The following is a 25,399-nucleotide window of genomic DNA, read 5'->3' on the forward strand; positions in this document are numbered from 1 at the left end:
ATTTTCTCTTTCCTTATTAGTTGCTGTTTCCAAGGTGTTTACAGGAAAATGTTCCACGTTTAGCTTCCATTCTTTGGTCTGAAGATATATTTATGAAGCCATCCAGACTTCTTTGTTGTTATCGTCCTTTTTAAACTTCTAGTTAGAAAAGAATCCCAATACCTTCGCATCATTCCTCAGAGACCAAGACTACAATATATGAGCAACTTAGAAAGGTATGACCAATTCAGAATAAGCTAATGATTGCTGAATGCAGGTGATCATAACCAAGAAGTGAGGATGAAGCAGAGCAAAAGGGAATAAGATAAGTTAATCTTTCATACCAAACACATTTCTTGTAGTTAAAACTCTCCCTTATACACTGAGGACAACTTTCTTAATGTTTTCCCCTGTTGGGAATTGAAGCACCAAAAAGAATTCCTTTTCTTAATGTTCTTGTGACATTCTAATTTGGGCTCCTAGGATTTGACAAGAGAGCACAAGAAGCTAATGTACCAGAAAATCTCAAGGGACTTTTGAGGAGAACGAACATTAAGAGAAAATGCAGTGACTGGCTGCTCCTAACCCAACAGACAAGGACATGCGAAGTATTGTGATGGGCTTTTTCAAAATCAGATAATCATATAGGCACTGATCCTTTGCTGAACATCAGGGAGATCCCCTTTACACCTGTGGAGTCCTACTGAGTTCCATCCACCTGGAGCTCACTGGATGACTGGGGTCTTGGGAAGTGTACATAAGATGGGTCTGAAACTCCAAAACAGGAACGTCAAAATTGTATGGAAATACTGCAAAAGATCATTTGAGAATATGCAAACAAACCTGGATATGTGCATTTCAACTATTAGTAACCTTTTGCATGGACAGAAGCAACATGATGAACGACGAGCCAGGGGTCATGCTCCAAATAAAACCGAGGTAGGTGGTTGGTTTGCATATTTCTCTCTCCGGTTACTATTTCACTTTGACAAAGTGCGCTTACAGCCCTCTTGTGTTCAGCCTTTGTAAATACATGCTTGATTCTTCATAAGGTCTTTAAGAAGGCCTCATGCTTAATAGAGGCAAAAACTGAACATAAAGATCAGAGATCACTAAGCCTGAAGCTGTCTTTAAACAATATTGTCTCAACATTTTCTTCTTCTCCTGCTCTTAGAGGAGCTACAGGAAAAGCACGGAGTTCCCATACTGAGATCATTACAGTGGAGTGGCTGGCTGTGCTCTCCACTGTCTATCATACTACAAGACCTCACTCCATTCCAGGATACCTTTCCTTCAGCATGTGGATGGCAGACTCATTCAGGTGTGGTACCAAATCATCCCTCTTAACTTTATACGTGAAGATTCAAACAACTAATTAACTCCAGCAATTTTTCTCCCATGGAAAACATTTCCAAGAGAGGTTAATTTGATTTGCCTGATCTAAATGCTATCGACATTAATGGGTATTGTTCTATTCAATGTGCTTTCATTCAGGTGTTAAGAGGGAACAATGTTCTCATAATACCATAGCTGTAAAAGAACCAAACAGGAACCTTACCTTTAAGAAAAATAGAAACATCTTCCAGCTGAGGCACATTATCTTCTCTATAAGCACAGTACTTGGTGAGTAAAGGGAAATTTTTTAAATATTCACGGCAAGCATGAGTGGGATAGAGTTTAGTGAGTTCCCTGAACACAACTCCCCAAGTTTTAATTTCTTCAGATGTGTACTCCACCCTGGGAATGGGCTGACCACTACAAAAACAAAACAAAAAAATAAATATTCTTAAAGACAGTTTCTGGATAAATTTTATCTAGTAAATTCTTCAGAGCAGACATTTCCATTTGTCATTGGATTTATTTACAAATCACTATGTGTATTTATATTCCTATCTAAATCTATAATAAAAACTGATAATAAACCTTCTATCAAAGTGCAATACAACTTTTACTGGTATGCTTCCAGAACTATTTTTTCTTCAAGAGTATTAATGATAATTATTTTATGGCATCAAGACTATATAAACTGTGTATTTCAGAATTTGAGAGCATTTATCACTTTCCACTTGGTTGTGTGAATAATAACATGTCTGCATTATTAATAAAGTAACCCGGCTATCTATATATTCTTGTACATATAAAATATTATTTATTTATATAACATTGTTGAATCATTCATTTTACAAAACAGATGTGATATCTAGAAGTACAGACCCCCCACCCCCACCCCCAGCTAAAAATCTCTCTAGTTTAGTGCTCATTGTTCCCACCTTAACATGCAGACATATTTTAAGTCCTCAGGTTCATAAGCATGCTATCAGGAATATCCTGTAGAAGGAATGAAGCTCATTCTCAAAGCATTAGAACTCAGACAGTCTATTTTTTTTGATCCACATCACCCACACCTTCCCCATTACAGAGAAGACCAAATGCTACCAAACCAGATCATATAAGGGCTTCTTACAGTCTTTTATTATATCTTTGATATCCAGGGTTTTTCTAGAGTGAACTTTTTTGTATCTCTAAAAAGGTGCACAGAGGGCCAAAAATAAGAGAGATGTTCATCTGGGTATTTTATAAAATAATTACTGTTCTGAACAATCGAGTTGGTTCTGAATTAAGTCTCACTGGGCACGCCTACATGAGATGTTTACTGTGTAATAAATTAATTATCCATTTAAATATAAGTACCATCCTTCTGCGGAGTTTTTTTACTCAGCAGCAGAGCACAAGTAGATGCTGCCCCAGCTGGCTGGGGAATGAGGATGCTTCAGTGTACGGGCTGCCTGCCGGCTAGCCCTACACTGGAGCACTCTCATGCCCCAACCAGCCCCTCCATAGCACACTGAGCTGGGGTGCGGGAGCAGCCCTGGGCTGGCAGGCTGACCCCCAGGGCCTCATGCCAGCCAGGGCTACTCTGACCCTGCTCCATGTGCTGTGGTCCTGGGAACATATTCAAACAGCGTGCCCGGGAGCAGTAAATTCTAGAGCAATAAACTCCAAAGTCACCTACAAGTATATTAGCGGTCAGCTAAGAGAGGGTCCTCAAGAGAGGATGAGGACCAATGGGTATAAGCTAATAGATGGAAAATTTAGGCTGGACATAAGAAAAAACCCTTTTTTTCCATAAGGATTACCAGAATCTGGAACACACTTCCAGCAGAGCTGGTGCAGTCACCATCCTTGGAGGTGTTCAAGATGAGGCTAGATAAGCACCTTGTTGACCTTGTTTAAGCTCAATAACTTCCTGCCCATGGCAGAGGACTGGACTCAATGATCTTCAGGTCCCTTCTGGTCCTTCAATTCTATGATTAGCCATGCCTATAGATGCGCCCACTGTCCTAGAATTCCTTACCAGAGGGGACCTTCTGTCCAAGCAAGCTGTTCATCCTCTTTCCACACCATCATGAAACCACCTTCTTCACCTGGAAGGTCTGTGCAGCCTGGTCTGAGAAGGCCTATTCCACCACATTTCCATATTCCATAGCTAGGAATAGTTCCATCTCACTGAACTCATCCACTCCAGCAACTCTCACCTCAGACTTTTGAGGTCCATTTGCTGCTTGCAACAGATATGTGGAGACAGTGGTAGTGCATAGGTGGTGCACAGGGGTGCACGTGCACCCCTTGAGAGCACTGGTGCGCCCCCTGACAGGCCACGCTCCCCGCTTAGGTATGGGCAAGGGGGCAGGTGGGAGCAGCGGTGCCATCCCTGTAAGCACCAGCTGGGGAGTGGGAGCACTGGATGTAGCGTCATGGCTGCTTCTGGGAGCACTGTGGTTGCTTTCCAGTCAGTGTGATCAGCCATGAGAGGACACCCCCCACCCCCCGGTTGGTGAGATTGGCCTTGTGGAGATGCCCCCCCAGTGTCTGACTGGTCACTGGGGTGGGGCATGTGCCCCCCCTCCCCCCCCGACTAAGGTGGCACCAGTCGCCCATGTGTGGAGATGTAGTATGAATCAACAAGCTGTGCTGTAAACAGCATAGACCTAACCTGAATGTCATACTGCTGAACTTTCACTTCCCTTCTCAGAGTAGGATCTCTCCTCTGACTGATTGCTAAGATTTTTTTTTTTTTTTAGATTTATCTATCTTGAATTGAGAAGCTGAGTCTGAACTGTCCTGGAATCATTTTTCAGTACCTTGATCTCATTCTTGTTGAGAGCTGCTCAAAGACTACATGTGCAGGAGAACAGGATTTCCTAGATGTGGAACAGGGTGGAATTTTTTTCAACATAATATTTCTTGTCAGAAAAATGCCAGTTACTAGAAGCCAAAAGCTTTTAGCATCAGTTTCAATGAAAAGAGAAAGGATGGAATATCTGGTCAAAAACAAAGAAAGACCCAAGAGAGAAAAGCCACTGCCCCAGTGATTAGGGCATTCACCTGGGATATAGGTACTTGGTTACAAGTACCTGCATTACCTGATTTTTGTATTGCTTGATTCACTTCCAGGTGAGTGTCTTAAACACCAAGTTATGGTGTGGCCTTCAGAGGGCTCCCTGAATCTCTCCTTTTGAAGTTGTTCTACCAGGTATAAATGATTAAATATTAATGTAGTGCAAGATCACGAGAGACTGGTGCCTATGGCACTCACCAGGAACATGGGAGATCAGACTCAAGTCATTATTCTGATTCAGGTTATGTAGAGAATTCAGTGTGGCTCTCCAACATCCCAAGTGAGTAACCACAGGACTATTAGTTATTTTATGAGTCTCTCCATGTGAAAAGTTTGGAAAGATGTCAGCTTCCTTTTGAAGCAAAGTGCAAGAAATTTGAGGTGTTCAAAATATTTGAGAGACAGGAAAGCTTTTCCCACACAGCTGTAATGAGATGCAAGATCTGATACTGGGCAGAGTTCCAAGGACACCTCATATTGATTGGAGTGAGTGTGCCTGAGGAATTTTGGTTATTCAGCCTGCAAAAATCTCATTAGGCAAAAATCTGCCCTCCTTTATTCTCTTTGCCACCTGAACCCACAGGATCACACTGAGTGCTTCCTTGAAGATGAGTTTTTGTTGGTATTCAAATTGTTGTGACAAAAGACCAAAGAACCAGAAAAAACAAACTGCTTAGTTTTCTCCAGAAATTCAACAGCTGGAAAAAACCAAAAAGAAATACATTTGCAACAATTTAGCAGCTGGCAAATATGTGGCTGGGGCCTGCGCCAAGGATATTATGAGGTCATTGCCAAATGGGCTTGGCCATAGGCTTGCTGAAATATTAAGGGAGAATTACTACAACATTTATCCTGTCCTCATCCATTTAGTCTGTGGATAACATTATAGAATTAAAACAGACACTAATAAAGATAAACTAATTCAGTATCAAGTAACCTGCAACCACAATCAGTAGAAGGATAAATGAAAAAGGTATGCTGTATACTGCATCCTGAAAATGTCCAAGAACAGAATTGGGAGTAGGAGTTTGTTCCAAAGCCAGGGAACTACCCAGCAACACACTCTTGCAAAGGCCTGGAAATCTACCTAGATAGGTGAGAAGTATTATAATCTGCTTCCCACAAACATTGACTTCAAATACACTCCAGCCAATAACAACTCCAAGAACTGGGCACAGAAAGGAGGCCCAGACAATTAGTTCAGACCATAGTTTTAGATCATTCAGTAGGTCATGTAAAAATGTGAATAAGCAATAATGAAAGAGAGCAAGAAGGAGAGAAATCAATTCTATAATCATAATATATAATTTCTCTCTCACCTTCTTACTGTCCAGTTATTATTTTCTATAAAAAATATATTGATTGTTTTAAAGTGTTTTCTTTTTCTGCCAAGTTGGTCTTTCTATGCAGAAAAAAAAAAAGAAACATGTTGGTCTGTTATTTTTTTTAACAAAAGTAAATATAAACCACAAAGAAGAAAAATGAAAATCCATAAAAGGATGCATAAAATTATAAAGAATTTGGAATTAGTATGTGCCTTCCCATAAGTGCCAGGACTTAGGCCTATTACTAATAAAATCTGAATGTAATTGAAATTAGTTTGACTTAGAAACCTGTGTGACAAGAAAATTACAACCCAGCCGGTATTTGTAGATAGTGCAGAAAATTTACTAACTCCTGGGGATGATAATGAATTCAAGACACTGCCTGGATCTGGAAAGACAAAATTAAGAAAGAGTATTTGTATGTGAAGGAACAGATCCCATTAACTCCTGAGAAAGCCACTAACTCAGAGGTGTGTTAGTAAGACTGATAAAGGCACTTTGCAATCTTCAGGGTAGAAAAAGCAGGAAAAAGCTGAGCAACATCCAAGAAAGGAATATTGATAGTAAAGGTGAACCTTGCTAGCCAACTTACCTATTCCCAAAGAAAATAAAAAGGCTAGCACTTCAGCCTTTAGAAAACTGAGCGGTAAATCTGGAAAACTATTAGCACTTTAGGCCGGATCCAGACATGCAGCCACGTGCAGTTTGTGGCATTACAGACCTCTTTGTAGCACTACAAACTGCACACCTGGCACATTAAAATGTGCCATGTGCTGTAAATTTGCAGCATTTGGGCAAAATTTGCTATCAGGAAATCCTGGTAGCAAAATAAAAACACTGCAAAAAAAAAAAAATCCAGCAAAAACCAAAACGGTGCGGCACACGGCACAGGAGCACGCACCAGCAGACACAGAGGCTTGGTCCTCCCAGGAGACACTCTGGCTGCCAGTGCAAGTGTCTCTCCTCCTCTAGTTCTTCCCTGGCTCCTTCAGCTTACCAGGAACCTGAAGGAATGGGGAAACAGCAGTTTCCCCGAAATGGGGCATTTTGCCCCGCACCAAAGCACATGAATAGGGGTTTGCACAGTGGCAAAAAGTAGCAGCACAAACTTGCTGCTGCACATGTACAGTCACACCCCTACATGTGTTGACATGCTCTTAGAATTAATGACCAGTAAAAAAAAAAAAAATCAAAGAGATTTGGATACTAACAACTGTTCGGCCCCTTTGAATATCTTATCCTTAATCCACAAATGTGCTCCAACTCAGAGCCAAGGACAATTATAAAAATAGCTGTGTTACACAGGTGATCATGGGCTCAAAGTCCCGTATAGTGCACAACACATCCTAATAATTGAAAGACTGGCTCTGTTGACCCAGTCAACTCAGGACTGCATAGATCAGCCTACTCTCCCCTTATGGCAATATCCCCATGGAAAAGAAACATTATGAAAGCAGGTCATGGATTATTGACTTCTTTTAATTGGATGTGACCACCACAAATAAGAAAGAGCATCAGCATCATGTGACTAGCCATCCCGAACCATAGTTTGGGAATCCCTGCAGGAACTTAGCTAGTGACCTAAATATTAATCACAGACACTTAATTCTAACAGATCCAAAGCATTTTATCTGTTCAGAAATGTCATGTTGGTGAGGAATTGCTTATTGAATATATCACCTACCCAAAGTTGACACAACAATAAAGTATTTGCAAAAAGCTAACTGAGCAACATCCAGAACAGAAAAGACACATGTTGAGTGTCTGAGAATCTAAAAACATCTATGGTTATGCCTAGTATTGTCTCATTAGCTTCAGTACTAGAGAATGAGGAGTAGAAACACCACCAAAATGTACAAAGGGAAAAACAGCAAGTGAAAAGGAAAATGCGACATTTTAAAATAGTTTCATAGTAGGTAGGGTCGGAAGGGACCTGAGCAGGTCATCAAGTCCGACCCCCTGCCATAGCAGGAAAAAGTACTGGGGTCAAACAACGCCAGCAAGGTGTTCATCTAGCCTCCTCAAAGACCCCCAGGGTAGGAGCCAGCACCACTTCTCTTGGAAGTTGGTTCCAGATCCTAGCCTCCCTGACTGTGAAGTAGCAACTCCTGATGTCTAGTCTGAATCTACCCACTGCTAGCTTGTTACCATTATTTCTTGTCACTCCTGGCAGTGCTCAGGGGAACAGGGACTCTCCCAATGCCTGCTGATCCCCTCTGACTAGTTTGTAACAGGACACTAGATCCCCCCTCAGCCTTCTCTTGTGGAGACTGAACAGGTTCAGGTCCCTTAGCCTCTCCTCGTAGGACCTGCCCTGCTGCCCCCGGATCATGCGGGTGGCCCTCCTCTGGACCCTCTCAATGCTGTCCACATCCCTCCTGAAGTGCGGCGCCCATAACTGGACGCAGTAGTCCAACTGCAGCCTGACCAGTGCCGCATAGAGGGGGAGGATCACCTCCTTGGACCTGCTCAAGATGCATCTGTGGTTGGCCTTCCTGACCACGTCCCCACACTGCTGGCCCGTGTTCATTTTGGCATCAATAATGACTCCAAGATCCTTTTCTGTCTCTGCACTGACAAGAAGGGAGTTCCCCAGCCTGTAGGTATGCTGCTGGTTCTTCCTCCCCAGGTGCAGCACCTTGCACTTGTCAGTGTTGTCCTGTTCTCATCCGCCCGCCTCTGTAACCTGTCTAGGTCCGATTGTAGCCTATTCCTCCCTTCTAGCATGCCCACATCCCCCCACATTTTAGTGTCATCAGCAAATTTGAACAGGGTGCTTTTTACCTCCTCATCCAAGTCACTGATAAAGATGTTGAACAGTGCGGGTTCAAGGACTGAGTCCTGGGGGACCCCACTGCCCACATCCCTCCAGGTGCAAAATGACTCATCCACCACCACTCTCTGGGTGCGGCCCTCCAGCCAATAAGTGACCCATTTGACTGTGTAGGTGTCGACACCACAGTCCCCTAGTTTTTTAATGAGAATGGGGTTGGAGACAGTGTCAAAGGCCTTCCTAAAGTCTAGAAAGACTACGTCCACTGCTACCCCTGCATCTAAGGATTTTGTGACCTGGTCATAGAAGGCCACCAGGTTGGTCTGACAGGACCTGCCTCTAATGAACCCAGGTTGGTTGCCCCTAAGCATAACCTCCCCTGCTGGCCCCTCACGGACATGTGCCAGGATAATTCTCTCAAAAGCATACCCAGGATTGAGGTAAGACCTATAGTTTCCTGGGTCCTCCTTCCTCCCTTTTTTGAAAATGGGAACCACATTGGCCCTTTTCCAGTCCTCTGGCACCACACCAGAGCACCACGAATGCTCATAAAGCCATGCCAGGGGTCCCGCAATGACCTCTGCTAATTCCCTCAGCACTCTGGGGTGAAGATCGTCAGGACCAGCTGATTTAAATACATCCAGTGATCTATTACAATGCAGAATGAAAGGTATATGTATACAGCTAAGCCCAATTCTTCTCTCCATTGAGGTTCATGACAAACACTCATCAACTCCATTAGGAGCAGGACTAAGCCAACAAAAACATTTCTTCGTGAACCAAAATTCTGTGGTTCTACAATTTATTTATTTTTTTTAAGCGACAGATGCTCCTATTACTTATCACCTACTAGGGAAAAGTCATAAAGGGCCTGACTGTCTCAGATGCACAGTTGTATAGTTTTCATGTGCACTATAAATACTTCTGATGTACCTCATGCTACTGTGAGCAGCCACATACTTTTCCTTTGCCCAGATTATTAGGACTTTAACCTGTAAAAATGCAGTATAACTTTTACATCAGGAGTGGCAACCTCACAGCACATGTGCCACAAATGGCACGGGCAGCCTGTGTGCGTGGCATGCAGCAGATCTAGGAGGGAGCAGGGAGAACAGCAGCAAAAAGGGCAGGGAGCAGAAAGCAGAGCAGCAGATTAGACAGGGAAAGTAGAACCATGGGGCACTCCAGAAATATGTAGGGCTTAGTTGTGGCACATCTGTCAGAAAAGGTGGCCCTCACTGATTTGCATATTAGTTTTCTCTAAGTTCATTACCAGATCAATTGAGTTTCTGGAATCTTACCTTACTGTTTTTTAAAGGAATTTGTGGATACTGTTTCATACCCATACACTCCCCCCCGCCCCACCCAACCTTTGGTTTATGTTCTCATTTCCTCTGTTCACCCACAAGGCCCGATTCCTCCAATTATAGCAGACTATATAGGACTCATTAACTGGTTACAGGTGCAATGTCAGGTTTTCCTTCAGTTCTTACTTTTTCCTCCAACAACTGGGTGCCACTATTATAGAATCAGCTACTTCTACCACCAAAAGATACCTCTGTTGGCTCTTGCTCATTGTAAGGAGCATTTTGAGCAATGAGTCTCCCTTGAACTACAAGCAGTGTACAATTCACTCAATAATTTGCATGTTTTTTGCAGCCCATAAGCTGAATGAATTAGAGGATTTGAACTCTTGTAATAGGAATGAGCTTTGTCAAAAATGGGCAGAGAAAGCATATAATACATTCACCATTAGTGATGCAGCATGTTCCAGAACATATATAAACATTCTGCTTATAAAAGATAATCTTCTTTGGCTCAAGCAGTAAAGACAAGTTTTGGTGTTAAAAAGCCAGGTTTCTAACCCAAGGATGTCTGCAACACAGAAATACATTACACAGTATGTAAATACTTTGAAAAATAGCTTCTTACTTTGTGTAAAGTATGAACATCACAGTGAAAGTGTAGCACTTAGCCGCAAAAATCCACACTTGCCTGTTATTACACTGCAATTATGATATGATTTCAAGCTTCTGCTTCAGGTTTGTCATTTATAGCCTACACTAAAATGGTCAAAGTTTAATGGCTCACTTTTGTCTACTGCAAAACATCATCCTAACAGAATTAAGTGGAACATGAATTCTAACTAGTCAGCGGCACAGGAAATAATTATACCAGTACTTACTATTTATAACTCATGGCAACATCCACAAAATACTTTCTTCTCTGTCGATAGACATTGTCCTTAAATCCCTTAAGAAAGGAAGGAGACATTCATTTAGAACAAGGGGAAAGAAAATTAGTTTAAGACATTTTTAAAAAATCAATAAAGTTTTTATTTAGGGCTTAATTATATCATACTATCATTACCATCATGTTTTTCATTGTGGGGAAAAATAATCTAGTGTCAGTTTCTCACCAAGGGCATCACAGCAGCAGTGTGCCCCAACTGGATGGCTACAAGCATGCCCCATCTCTCTGTCCCTTTTCATATAGCAGATGCCGAAAAGCCAGACCAGCAAAGATGCTCCAAAGGTCATCACCAGCAGCAGTTCTCAAAAACTTAGTGTCTGCCAAGATTGAGTGTGGCCCCCAGGGTGACGCTGCAACATCTCCACAACCTATTTCCAGGTTTGGCATATGCATTTAGAGCCAATAAGGGGGGTGGATCCCTATCATTATTCTAAGGAAAAAGTCAAAAACACTATTGTGCAATTAAAACCTTAATGAGAGGAAACTGTGTCCTTGCCACTTCAACCCAGTCACCATCTTCCTGACTTGCCTGGAATGGCACATGCAGGTAAGAAATTAGAAGCCTTGACTCATGGTCAGCACCTGTTTTGTGGTTTGAAGATCAAAGTGCCTCACAATTCATAAAAGCCTGTTACAAAGATGGTACTATGACAATTGGCATCTTGGCCAACACACTGGGGAACTACACCAGCACCTCCAGAGCTAAACCCATGAATGGCTGCAACATGAGTTAAAGAGGGAAGGCTATACTGAGGTTGTGAAAGAATCTTGCCCTTTCTAGGTCAAGCACACCAAAGCCCTCTAACACATACTCCACAGGGAGTTACCCTACTTTCAGTTACTCAAAACACTGTAACAAAACACAAAACATTTTGATATACTTTACTTTTCAGATTTAGAAGGCAAACTCAATATCAAGGCAAGATTGCCATCACTTGGGAGACAGAGAAAAGGAAATCATTGAGGTGAGCTTAATTTAATTTCATAGCATCCCAGAAAGGGTATTGCAGCTCCTATCACTCCACTACGCAGTAGAATAGATAGAAAAAATAGCTTTCACTGTGCATGTGCAGAAACAAACACAACTGAAAGGCACAATAAAAAAAATGATGGAAAATTACTATTAGCCCATGAGACTTGCATAGGTTTCCAGAATAGCCCGAGTGTCATGCAGCAGCAAAAATGTAAAAGTATGTGTTGAACTGTTGAGGGTAGAGTGGAGGAGAATACAAAAGTATTTTAGAAAACCTTCAAATGTCCCACTCTCAAGCAGTATTCAGGGCAGCAGGGGCCTTACAACACTATTCAGATACTTGGAGAACACATCCTCACTTTGTTTTGTTAGCATGACTCCAGCTACTTCTCCAGCAGGAAAACTAGTGCTGGAATCTCTTTAGGTCCTTACAGGTCACAGATTCCCCAAACAGTAGCCCCCTCACCTCCCTTTTGTTCTTCTGTTTATATGGCTTTATATGGCTTTGATTGAATCACTCATAAAAAATAATAGTTTAGGATGACAATGTCAGATAATGTGCGGTGCTTAACTGGAAAAGGTTTCTTATAAAGCTGTTGATCCTTGGTGCAGCTATCTTGATTGTTTAAATACCTTTGTGGCACAGACATTGAATTAAAAAGTTGCCAACATTGTATTAATGGGTGGGTAAGTGGACTGGAGTAGTCTTACTCTTCTTATGACAGAGACAAATGATTTTTGCACACCAAGGCAGAAAAGAAAACAGAATAACTGTTTGTCATAACTAAACAGTTCATCAAATGTGGCAAACTTCAGGATGAAAGTATTGACCATTATGCAGTGGGCTTTATACTGGAATGATCTAAGAGCTCACAGTACCCGTATGCTGTCTCAACACAGGCCCTTCATAACTCTGATAGCAGCCTCACATACATACAGGGGATGGAGCAGAGACCAGAATCTCTCTAAAAAATAATCAACAGTCAGTTTTTTCCATCTCTTATTCTGAGCTTTGAATGATCACAAATGTGGTATAAATTATGCTTACAAGGGCTCCCCCAAGTGTAAAATATATATTCATGTAATGCAAATGTCTTTTTTCATTGTCTATAAAACTAAAGGCAGGTTTTCTCCAGATCATTCAAGTATTTAATGAAAGCACCCAGCTCAAAACAATATTACATGCCCCATCACAATCATCAGCTTCAGTTTAAAACTGCCTCATTACAAGTGAAATTCCTCTATTTGAACTGAAGTTATTGTTTGTAGCTGAAGTTGATTCAATAGATTTTGGATTTTATGAAACTACAAGCTATGGCCAAAAAGTGCAGAGCAGAAATAAAGGTTTTGGGTGTGCTCCCCTAATCCTGGGCCACCCTGGCTTCATTAAGAGGACTAAGATTTTTTTAAATGACTAGCAAGTATGGAATGCTTCAATTTTTAGTGGTTGAACTAGAGAAATGGGCAATTCTATTCAATAAGACTATTAGAGAGATGAGAATGTCATAAAAGTGCTGGACACACATTTTCTAAAAATCATGGTCCTTAAGGGTGCCAAAAGTTGACTTAAAATCTTTGCCATAAAGCTCATTATTTGTGTGGCTAAATCATACAAATGACTATTTACAGAGTTATTTTAAGTTGTGTTGCAGCCCTGCAATTCAGAATTAAAATACAAGCATGATCGATAGTTGCTGTATTTCATACTTACAGGGTGATCTGCATCTAGCTCAGAGCCGTACATCAGAACTCTCTGCGAGCATTTGTCTAATTCAGAGATCTTCCTAGGGAACCAAGGGACGCTGTCAAGTTCTGTGGGGGAGAATGGCATGAGTTGAAAAGACTGGAGTTTCAGCACGTTGTGCTTTCTAAATGAGCAGCTTGCCAATAGCTAAATAAAGTGACAAATGAAAAATGTAATCTTGCCTTCCTCATCAGTCCAGATACTTTCTGGTGGATTAAGAGATACGATGTTAGTCTGAAACTTTAGCAACTGGATGAGTTCATTAAATTCTTTCTTACTGCAGTCACAGTCCACAAAAATCTCTACCTCCGAGTTCCTCCTCTTGGATTTTCTTGATTCAATGTGAACCATACTCACATGCTTCTCCTGTGGAAAATGAAATATTGGTCTCCATATGTAAACATGTAAAATAATACAATTGTTGGCATCTGCTCCAGTAGAATATATTTTAAAAGTCATAGAAACATTCAGCCTGTAGCTAAGTACATGATTAGTGATTTATATTGTGTATTAAAAAGAAAGGCTTCAAACAACGCACACTTTATCCTTTTTATTATATGACAAAAAAATCATAATATTTTGAGGGGATTTAAATGTGATTTACAAAGACAATAACTTAGAAAGGATATTATTTTAGTAATTTAAATGATGATAATGCCATGTTAACTATATAGCAAAAGTAGATATAAAATATTTAGTGCCCATATCAATAGTGTTAATTGCAGAGCCTTTTAGTATTCTCACCTAATAACAAAGTTACTACAAGAAGCTGCACTTATTCAATCTCTCTTGACAAGCTGACAGAGAAAACATTCATTTGTGAAGATAATTATATTCCATTCCTCATCTGTCTTTCTTGCAGTAATTATAAATGACCTGCAGCGATAAGTTTGACAAAGTGAAAGGCCAGACCCACTGACCTCCCTCCCCCGCCATAATAAACATCTAAACCCTACAATGAAAAGGGGTGTGCAAATGGCCCTGACACCAATGCTGCCTTCTCTTCCAACACAACCTCTAATCAGTTAGTGCATGCAAGACAGCAGCTGTAAAGCATCAATGATGATTTCAACTTTTGTACTAAGAACAACCTGTCAAGAAATGCCTTACCCTTGACATCCCTGCTTCTCTACCTATTAAGAGGTCAAGGGAAAAAAATATTGATTTTCCAAATGGGGAGTGATCTATGCTCATGTCTGTTTGGTCATGAAGTCTCATATGTATTTTCATATTGGCAAAATTCAACCCAGGGCAGACAGCCAGCATGAGATTCTGATGCTGTACCTGGTGAGTCCCATATTGACCATAGTCCTTCCCCTAGCTGTCATTTCAGAGAAGTATTTTCACCATTAGTTAACCTATTTGTTTTACTTAGACTAGAGAGTTAGCACATTTCCATTCTGAATATTTGTTTCTTCAGTCATTCACCAGTTGTGAAACCTGAAGGGAACAGGATGCTCATCTCATTTGACTTCCTATATAATATAGGCCATAGACCTTCCCTGTATTAATTGCAGATGAAACAGAATTTATGTTTTAGAAAAAACATTCTATCTTGATTTTAAAATTTCCAATGATGGAAAATCAATCAGAGTTCCTGCTAAATTGTCCTAATTAATAACTTTCCCCCTAGTTAAAAATGTGTGCTTTACATACCTAATAAGTATTCTCTAGTTAGTTTCCAGCCATTGGATCTTGTTGTACTTGTGTGCTACACTGAAGACACCTCTCTTGGCAAATTTCCATTCCCCAGGCAGGTACTTAAAGACTGTGGTTAAGTTGCCTCTTAGCTTTTTTTCTTTAAGTTAAACAGATATTGAGCAGTTTATATCTTTCACTACAGTGTATGTTTTCAAGTCCTTTCATCACTCATAAGTTTGTTCCGAATCCTCTCTGAATTACCAACTCAGTAAGATACTGAAGTTTATGAATGATGACAACTCTTGTATTCACCTTTGACACTGGGGGATGCAGTCAAAAACAGAACTTCAGCACCTAGAGCAGAACTTGGATGAACTTTGGCACCTAAGTCCAAAACAGATCCTAAGAAGTCCATGGTCTATGGCCACCTAACTCTTCAGGTGCCTACACTTGCTAGTATTTTAAACGTACTGTTTTAATCTGAAAGTTCTTTATGCATCTGCAGGTCTTCGTCCATGACCGTGCAGAAATGGACCAGCATGAGCAATAGGGCACCTATCCCCTGCCTAAGTCCCTTAGGGCTCCTCTACATGTGCATGTAAAGGCTCAATGGGATCTAATGTATAATTCACACAATCATGCAACCTGCCATGCCATATGTGCCAGGCACACTGCTGCTGCTGCTGTGAGCCCCATACCTAATGAGCCCTGCAGCTGCACCAGCATTCTCCCCATTGCCCCTGTGCAAGCCCTGAAGGAGTGTTGGCCCCACAGCCAACGAGGTTTGCAGTGGCAGCAGCACTTCTGGCATTTCACTGTGAACTCCCACCTTACAAGGTTTGCACTGGGAAGCAGCATTCTCCCCACTGCAAGCCCCCCAAGATGATAAGGCCCACAATGGGTGCAGCACTGGGAATGCTACTGCCACTGCAAGTCTTGTCAGCTGCAGGCCTGATGGTGGATGGTGCACCCCTGTAGCTGGGAGCTCCTCAGTTGATGAGGCTCCCAGCCCAGGAGAGCACTTGACCATACATTCAAATTGTGACCATCAGAACAAGCTACAAAGTTATTCCACATTATTTGTGAAATAACTTAGTAGCTGATTGCTTGTTTTAGCATGCCATTAGTTGGTTGAATGTGTGGCTGGATCACAACTTAAGGCATGATTAACTGGTTAATCACACCTTAAGTGTAACATGTAGAGGGGTTTTTTGGGATGCAGAAACCAGGCAAAGCCATCCTTAAATCATCTGAAGGCCTGCCTGTACTAGATTTGCTCAGAGCATACTTCCTACATGGGACTGGATACAATTATAATATTGCATGCAATACTACATGGGACAAAATGCAGTTGTAGCTATTTTCTTTTTAGAACATAGATGGTAGCATTAGAATTATTATATATAGCCTGGTGGCTACAGCACTCATACAGCAAGTGGGAGACCTAGGTTTAATTCCTTCCTTACTCAACAGGATGAAAACCTACTTCTCCCAGCTCCCAGAAAGTTCCTGCACTCCTGCATATAGGCTATTCCAGCTGTGGGCACTTTTGTGGAAGACCCTTCTATGGCAGCTTGCCATGGTACAAAAAAGAAACCCAAGATTCATGGGGCAGAGGGAAGGAGGGGCAGAAAGAGAGGAGGAAACATAGTTCTGTAGTATATTGGTTCAGATTCTCACATAAGATGGGGGAGCCCTGGGTTCGGGTCACTCCCAGCACTGTTTCTTATATAAAACAGCTTGTTTTATATAAAACAGCTTGTTAATATATTGTGTTTTCCCTTAATAAACATGCTTTACAGTGTGGAACTCTTGCCTCTCCTTTTATGTCTCAACCCTGACTACGCCTTAAGCAAACTGCTTGGGTAACTGCCATGCTCTGGCTCATTCATGAATGAATGGACACACTGATATAAGCCCTGGTTCAAGCATCTAACCTCTAGAGGGGGGTGGGATTTCAGATATACCACTGTGCTCAGAATTTTCTATTGGCTGCTTCTAAGCAGAACTTCTTCAGTGTGCAGGTTTAATGACCATTCAAAGGTGCCTATCTAGCCTTGTCTAGTCTTGTCTGGGAAGCCTAGCCACCAGAGGTCTAGCTAGGCAGTTCCATACTCTGGCAGCTGTGCAACATCCAAGACAGCACCGGTAGCTGCAGGGCCAATTTCAGTGGTGCAAGCAGCCTCCACTGCAATCATAGCTGTTGAGGCTTCCCACAAGGGCAGTGCCTTTGCCTTCAGTGGTCATACCAGTTTACACCAGCTGAGAATCTAATCCAAAGGTCCCCACTCTTTATTGTCATGATTTGTAATATTTACCTGGAAAAGTCTGAGAGCTTTTATCAATCCGCCAACTTCATTTTTCAAGGAAAACACTACAGCTGTCTTTCCACACTCAGAAATTGATTCACTTTTGCCATTTCCTTTATTTCCTTTCTTTTCATCATTTTTCCCAGAAGTGGATCTGTTTAGCTTCAAGTGGATATAGGATACAACAATTTCAGATGTGACTGTGCATTTTAAAAAAATATAAAACATTCATTTCTCACAGATAGCTTACGTCAAAAAATCCCCGAAGGAAACTGATCCTGATTTTTCTCTAAAAGGTAAGCAACATACATTACAAATCAGAATCACAGGTTAAAAGCTAAGTGTCAAAGATTATTAAGAGAAGAACACAAGGATACCATGAAGAAGTATGACATACATTTCCTGACACGTTAAAGCAATGTTATTATAACCTGGTTGAAACATATCCTCATCTGATATAAATCACTGTGGTTCCATGAATTGCAATGGACCTATGCTGATTACAATGAACCAACAATCTGGCCAGTATTTTTTAATTGTCCATAAAATCACGAGCAGAACACTCATCAGCTTCAGTGCAGGAGATTTAATGTAACCACATAGATTTCATTGCTTCTAATGAATTAAAGTTTATTTATTGATTAGACAATAAGAAGCATATTTAGTTTCCATCTACCATAAAAGGAATCTGATTTTTTTTCCAAATAAGTCTTAGAGTCTGAAAGCTGCCCACATATTCCAAATGAGCATTTCCTTATCTATTTTTACTGTTAAATTGTCGATACTTCTGAGTTTCCCTAAACTTTTAAGCAAGTTTTCATTTGTGCTAAAGTTCATTTGATCTTTTCAAGGAGTACAGTATTATCAGTGGAAGCCTTTTTGATCTGTCAGTAAGCTGTCCACACATACAAGTAGTTTTAGTAATGCAGGTCAAGATTTCCCAAAATGGCTAGCATATTTCAGTATCCAGTGCAAAAAAGCAGTAGGATTCTCAGAGAGCTGCACATTCTAAGAATCAGGCTTATATATGCATCTCAGTTCAATAGTCAAAACCACTTGGTCTCATTGTTCACTGACAAAAAAGAAGGTGAAAATGGGCAAGCAACCGATTTAACAGTTTTAAAAAGTTTAACAAAAAAAAAAGTTTAACAAAGTTTAAAATGTTTGCCTGGTTATTGCCAGACAAAAACCCACATTAAAATTGTCCTAGGGAGTTATTTCTTGAGAATAGACAGGGACCTTTGGGCAGATTACATAATTTCCAACTGCCCCTGTGACTAGATCTGTGACAATTTTTACTAGCTAAGTATCTACACCATTTCTAACCAGACTTAATAACAAGTTGTCAGTGCTGACAAGGCAAGGAATGAAGCTGATACCTTTAAAATGGATCAGCTTAAATAGACCTTTTCTTAAACAAAATCCCTTTGCTAAAAGTGATGAGTGTTTTCAGTGGATCCACACTAAATGTGTCAAACTGGTTTGCATTTTATCCCTGTGCAAATAGCTCATAGGCCTCAGCTCAACTCTTGGAAGCTTTTCATTCTGGTGTGTTTTTATGGCTCCAGTACATGGTAAGAAAATAAAAAGACAACTAGTTGAAGCATTTTCAGCTTTCTAAGTAAATTGACACAAAAGTTAACTTCATCTATCAACTCTGCAGTCTGTTCTAACCTTTGCTAAGCCAACTGGCTGAGTTTGTATATGCGGACAGCATCCTAAGGGAGCAACCATTTTAATTTCACTGGTGACACCTTGCCTGAGGGCCAATAAGAACAGGTGTTCCAATGCTATGCATGGCTTAGTAAGAAAGCAGGTGTAGACTGGTAATACCTTGTTTGAATCCAGTTTATCCCAAACTGCATAAAATGGGACAAATGGTTCAAAGACCATGTCTTTGAGTTGCCAGTGGTATGTTCTAATGATCTTAGACCTGCTTGCCCCCATCCTGGCTGATCTTCATATGCTTAAATTCAGTGGTATCTGGAACCAAGTATATCCTAAGTTCAGATTAATTTTTCGATCATGGTTAAAATCCTTGTATAGTCAGTGTCTAGGTGGGTCTGCACTTACACAGTAAATCACCCCATTAGTTTGGTGCCATATTGGATGATTCCTAACTGGAAACCATTTAAGCACATGCCTAACTCAACATGTTTTACTGAATTAAGACTTTGGGGGGAGGGAGGGTGTATTTTTCATAATATTTAGAATTTTTTTCTTTTTTTTTAAGAAATACTATTTGGGATAGCCCTTTCTAGCTTTCATACACATCAAGGATCTACAAAAGAACAACAGTGCTATTTTTAACCTTATAGCATATCCTCTGCACTTGTCAGAACATGCATAGTTTTCATAGCCAAGTCCAGAGAAGCATTTTAATTATGTGTACAAAATGCTCAGCATCCATTGGCTTCAGTGTGAAGAGGCACTCTTCACACCCTCCAGGAACAAATCCTGTGGGGGTCTCTAATCGTGTCAAGTAGATAATATCATAAGAGATATCTGAAAGCTACTATACTGCATATGAAAACTAGATCACCTAGGGCAATAACCAAATGTCTGAGGATGTTGTGAGACTTACTAGTCAGGCAGGCTACCAGAGAATGTGATTAAATAATGGCCACTTTCCTAATGATAATAATGACTGATTGTCTGGAGCAAGGGAAAACACTCAAGAAATCAGGAAGAGCTAAAGTAGACCACCAATGAAGAAAGTTACACATGGATAATAAAGCAAATTTATCCCATTTGGCCCAGCAAAGTCTCTTCTAAGATCATCCACTGATATCAATAACTTTCTTTTTCAGTCTGATTCAGCCAGTCACTTAATCAAATACCTAAAACTGAACCTGTGAGTTGTCCAGCTACCTTTAACAGAAGTATTAACAAGGTCAAAAGTAGGTGCACACTTAAACAACTAAGTGAATTGAGGCCAAACTAATTTAATGTTAATTAGAAAAGTATTTATGGTGAACCTTGCATGTCAGTGTAACGGGGTAGTTGTATGTTATAAAAAGAGAAGAAAGTGCTAGTGCATTTAGAACTAAAAGGGAGTTTTCAAACCTAGTACCAAAGCGAATTACTTGTATTTGATTTCTTTAAAATAATATTGAAAAAGAAATAAATTATTCTGAAATTATTAGAACAAAAGAGTGAAGTAGCCTGCACTGGATTCCATGGGTTGGTAAACTATTCGTAGCATTACACCTATGAAAACAAAATCATTTTGTTTAGATAATATTCAAAGAAAAATATGATCTGCTTGTGATAGGGTGGTACTATTTCTTTCCATGTTTGCTTTCTTTATTACTTGTGCTGCTATTGCTGTGTAGGATTTTAGCCGTTATCATTCCTGAAGTGAAACATTGAAAGAACAACAAAAAGAAAAAGCAGCAATTCTGCTTTAATGGAGTTGTCATTAACTTTTGTTGCTTGCTTTGGAAATGGCATAATAGAAGCAGGTACAGTATTTGACCCCACATTTTGCATTTAAGTAGTAGAGCTCAGAAAGCCCTAAACACAGAAACAAATTCAATGGAGCTGTAAGGATGCTAGCAGCTGCACACAGTACACATTCCAAGAGTCATGCAATATTGTTCCTGTACATTTCTATCGCATCTTTTAATAAAATGTGTGCGCTTCAAGAACAGACACATCGTGTTGTCAGTCTGGAAACCTAAGCATTTTAAAATGGAAAATAAATATTCACTTTTACCCACAAACATCAAAACAGTTGCACGCACAAACTGCAGGACAGACTGGGACCTTGCAGCCGAAGTGGTGTCAAAACATCCTTCTTTGACAGGGTGTTATGCTGTGAGACAGCTCCTCTCCGAGGAGAGGGTGCTCGGATACACACTCCAAATAAAAAGAGACTGCAATGTTTGTGCCTGCAAAAGGAGATTTGCTAATGAGAAGTTCCTGACCGGATCATTCCTCCCTACGCACATAAATGTTCTGTTTATGAACATTTAAGGAGAGTCCTGGGTACTTACAGTAACATTGCTGACTAGGTGCTCATCAGGCACTGCCGAGTCCAGGGAGAGCCCTCTTCTTGCCCAGTACTTACTGGAGAACATCATCATCGCGGGCTGCATGCCGGGCCGTGCAATGTCCTTCCTCTACGACAGGGGGAAGCGGCGGCGAGGCAGCCTGCCCGGGGCGCTGTCCACGGCGCGAGTGCTGAAGACAGAGCCCTGCCGGCTAGTCCCCTCTCGGGGGCTCCTTTTATACGCGTCTGGAGACAGATGAAAGGCTGATTAGGGGACACTCATTTCTGCCTCACCATGGGCAGATTGAAGCCCTGCATGCACAGGTTATCTCTGTCGGGAGTTGTTTCAGTGGAAAGGAAAGGGGGGGGGGAGGAAGAAAGAAAGAAAAAAGAAAAGAAAAATCAGCCAACCCAGGAAGAGTCAGCCCCTGGGTTGCAGCAGAGGAGAGAGCTGGCCCTGAGCCCGCTGCCCACGGAAGGAGGCAGCCTGAGACAAAGAGCTGGGTTTTCAGACCTAGTTGGGGAATACTTTTGGGGGAGGGCAGAGAGAAGGTCTTCCCCCGAGGGATAAAAAAAGGCTAGTGCAAGCTCCAGCCTCAAGACAGAAACGAGCCTACACTTACTCCAGGGCCTTACATCGCAGATTAAATCCTTGGCTTTTTATGGTAAAGCCTCGACCTTTAGAGCTGGCGAGCTTACCAGGCTGTGTTGTTTCCCATGTGATATAGGGACATCCAGACAGGAGCTGTGCGCCTTGTAACTTTAGAAAGAGCAGAGATCCCTGCCTCTACTCGACAAGCTTTCTGAGAGCAAGATGCTCGCAGGCAGCCTGTCAAGCACCATTTCCCCAATACTCTTTCTGCTTGTGTTCTTTACACTTCACAGACGCCCACAAAACACTACTTTTTCCTATTCACTAAGTTATGCCAGTATCTATCATGCCAAAACACATCATGTTTGTTTGAAACCAAAGTGAAAAGCAAGCAGACTATTAGCTATTCAGTCTGATAGTTCATCTTGCATTCAGAGTGGTAGGGAGGATCTTTTAAAGAAAACAGCAACACATCTGAGTTTGGGAAAGGATTTCCTATGCTCATCATTTATTTTGTTTTCCCTTCTGCTCATGCCAGCATTGGCATTTCTGCATTACCTGCAGACAAAAGGGGTAGTTATCTTATTTCCTACTCACAATAGACAGACAGATACAGGTACTGGAGGGTCTGACAGAACTTTCCCAGTTTTAACATCCAAGATGTAAGATAATATATTAACTCATTCTATTTCTTTATAACCTGAAGAGATATCTGTATCTATATATATCTATACAAAGATATATATATCAAATAGGAAATTAGATGAATTATAAAATTATCTAATAATAATCATGAAGGTTAGGGCTCGGAAAGTTATCAGACCCTTTAGAGAGAGAGAGAGAGAGAGAGAGAGAGAGAGAGAGAGAGAGAGAGAGAGAGTGTTCTGTCAGACAGTCTAATACTGGTACATTCCACAGCCAATGCGGAGTTATTTATTCCAATTAATTAATGTTAGGGAGCTTTCACACAACCAGACCAAAAGCTCATCCTGACAGCCCCTCACCATCTATAAAGGTATTTTCAAAATCCCTGGGCTGTTCCTTGTAGAACTTAAAAGATCCTTGGATGCAGCCCATCCCATACAATGATGTCAGTCTTACTCTCTACAACAATGTTTACTACTAGAGATCCTTCAAGATCCACAGGCCTGAGTAGAGAGGTAAAATGGTCTTATAAACAACACCGGATATATTCAAAGTTTATGAGATCATCCTAAGGCACTTATAAGCTATTGAGTCAAATTGCTTCAGTAGCTGTTTAACTAGGACTTTGCTGAGAGTTAGATACCTATCTCCTAAGGAGCAATTCAAATTGGTGGTAGTGGTGTCAGCACTCTAAAAATTCATTAAACATTTCCATTTGGGACAGGAGGAGATTTTATGTGCATCTGTGCTGACCTGATGTGAAGCATGTGTTTCAGCAGATAACTGTCCCCAAGCTCTGAAGCAGCTCAAGTTGGCCAGAGGAGACAACCAAGTTTTGATAAACTCCCTGGAGACAGTGGCTAGGGTAAGCCAAGAAAACTCACAAAAGTCATCTCAAAACTGTGCCCACTTATAGCATGAAGGTTACAGCATTCACCCAAAGAGTTGGGTGCTCTGCCTTGTCACCCTGAAATTTAAACTCAGATCTCCCATTTCCCAGAAAAAATACTCCAACTACTAGACTGTTAAATAATATACATGAGGACAGTTATTTGTTTTCATACTGAGCTGGGCCACTAGACAGGCAAGGATAGAAGTCATTGGGCCAAAAAGAAAAAACGAAAGAAGGAATCTGACTTTATGCTGGTGGCTGGCATTCAGAAGTTAGGTTAAGACACTTTCAGGGAGAGGAGATGCTTGGGATAGAATATCTTTTACTAGTCTTTGTTACATTTATTTAACTAATGACTATCAAATGCAAAGTGCATAAACAGTTCTAGGAAGCTCTGCCATCTTCTGAATTATCCATCTTCAGAAACTCATAGTGTTTCAATGTGGCAAGTTACTGATTGACAATTGAGGGGAGAAGCATAAGGAATAACTTGTGAAGAGTAGGAGTTCAGAAATAAATCCATACTGTAGTATTTTCTATTGGCTACCACAGCATCTATCGGTTTTTTGAACTGCCCTTTGGAGGTGCATGTCACTCCCATTTTCGGTATAGGACACAGGCAACAAACATGACTACTCTTAGATGTTTAACCATTGATTCTGTAGGAATTGCCTCACTGCATCACTCAATCTCCCTCCTGGGGCATTTACTCAAAAAGTTAGATTTCCTTGCTTATGTTAAAACACATACTAAAGCAATTTGAATCCTACCTTACGAATACATAGTTAACACCCTTGATGATTCTTACAAAGTCTACATGTCAAAAACTACATTTCAATGACTACGAACTGTGCAAATATATCCAGAAAAATGAGTAGATTCCATTAAAGCTAAATAATTCCAATTAAAATAACTTGCAAAGCCAATGTAGTTTCTGAATTCCACAAGGAATAATCCTGGAGTTATTAAACCATCTGAGAATGCTCCCCAACCCAGTGAAAAACAAAACAATACAATCAAGCCCCTCACGTGGAAAACAACTTTTAAGACAAGACTCATGTAGAAAAATTCTTACACATGGAGCTTTTGTGAATAAAAATGATTTTCTACAGAGACCATTTGTATGCCAGGAATCTAGATGCAGGTTGGGGAAGGGGGGAGGCACAACTAGCAGTTTACATAGTTTACTCTTGTGTGAAAAATTATTAAGAGGGTTTGAAGGAGAACCAAAAGGACAAAACCATTCCCCCCCCCCATGAAAGGCTTAATTTACTCTTTCAAAGGAGTTGATCATACTCAATAAGTACCCCCGTTGAAAAAGCGAATACCTAATTGTATTGGACTCCTTAATCTACCTGACAAAAATACAATAAGATCCAGTGGTTAAAAGTTTAAATTAGAGCAAATCAGACTAGAAAAGGCGTTTTTGTTTCCCCCTCCCACCCCCCAACAGTGAAGGCATTCAAAATCAGTGGAACAATTTATCAGTGTGTAAAGTGAATGTTCAAACCTTTAAACCACAAGTAGATATCTTTCTAAAATATTCACTACAGCTCAACCACAAGTACTTGATTATTGGGTACAAGTTTTGGTTTTCCAGTAAAAGGAAGAAGTCAGTAAATAATCATAATGTTCTCTTCCAGTCTTAAAAAAAACACCTACGAACCATTTTATCATCTTATTTGCTTCTGTGAAGAGCAAACTCTTCTGTAACAATGCAAGGGGTCTTTTCTGTACATATATTCCAGGATTGGACACCAAAATATTTCCACCTGTGGTGTGGAATGACCTGGTTCCTCCTCCAAAGCAAAAATAAATAATTATTGGGTCAAGGGGATCAAAAATAATTCTGTATCCTAGTGCTTGGAACACTTGTGTGC

General features: G+C 40.7%; 1 protein-coding gene across 1 annotated transcript in view; it reads right to left on the reverse strand.

Annotated features, from left to right (window-relative positions):
* Window positions 1-21,512, reverse strand: part of TPH2 (tryptophan hydroxylase 2) — a 70,738-nt gene extending 49,226 nt beyond the window's left edge. The window contains exons 1-6 of the mRNA XM_006026247.2: window positions 21,395-21,512; window positions 17,406-17,558; window positions 13,629-13,812; window positions 13,414-13,514; window positions 10,662-10,729; window positions 1,538-1,734 (exon numbers count right to left, since the gene is read on the reverse strand). Of these exons, the coding sequence (XP_006026309.1) occupies window positions 1,538-1,734; window positions 10,662-10,729; window positions 13,414-13,514; window positions 13,629-13,812; window positions 17,406-17,558; window positions 21,395-21,496 (805 nt within the window). The 5' untranslated portion in view covers window positions 21,497-21,512. The remainder of the gene's footprint in view (window positions 1-1,537; window positions 1,735-10,661; window positions 10,730-13,413; window positions 13,515-13,628; window positions 13,813-17,405; window positions 17,559-21,394) is intronic.
* Between the last annotated feature and the right edge of the window lie 3,887 nt (window positions 21,513-25,399).

Source organism: Alligator sinensis, unplaced genomic scaffold, assembly GCF_000455745.1.
Source record: "Alligator sinensis unplaced genomic scaffold, ASM45574v1 scaffold1021_1, whole genome shotgun sequence".
NCBI classification, from domain to species: domain Eukaryota; kingdom Metazoa; phylum Chordata; order Crocodylia; family Alligatoridae; genus Alligator; species Alligator sinensis.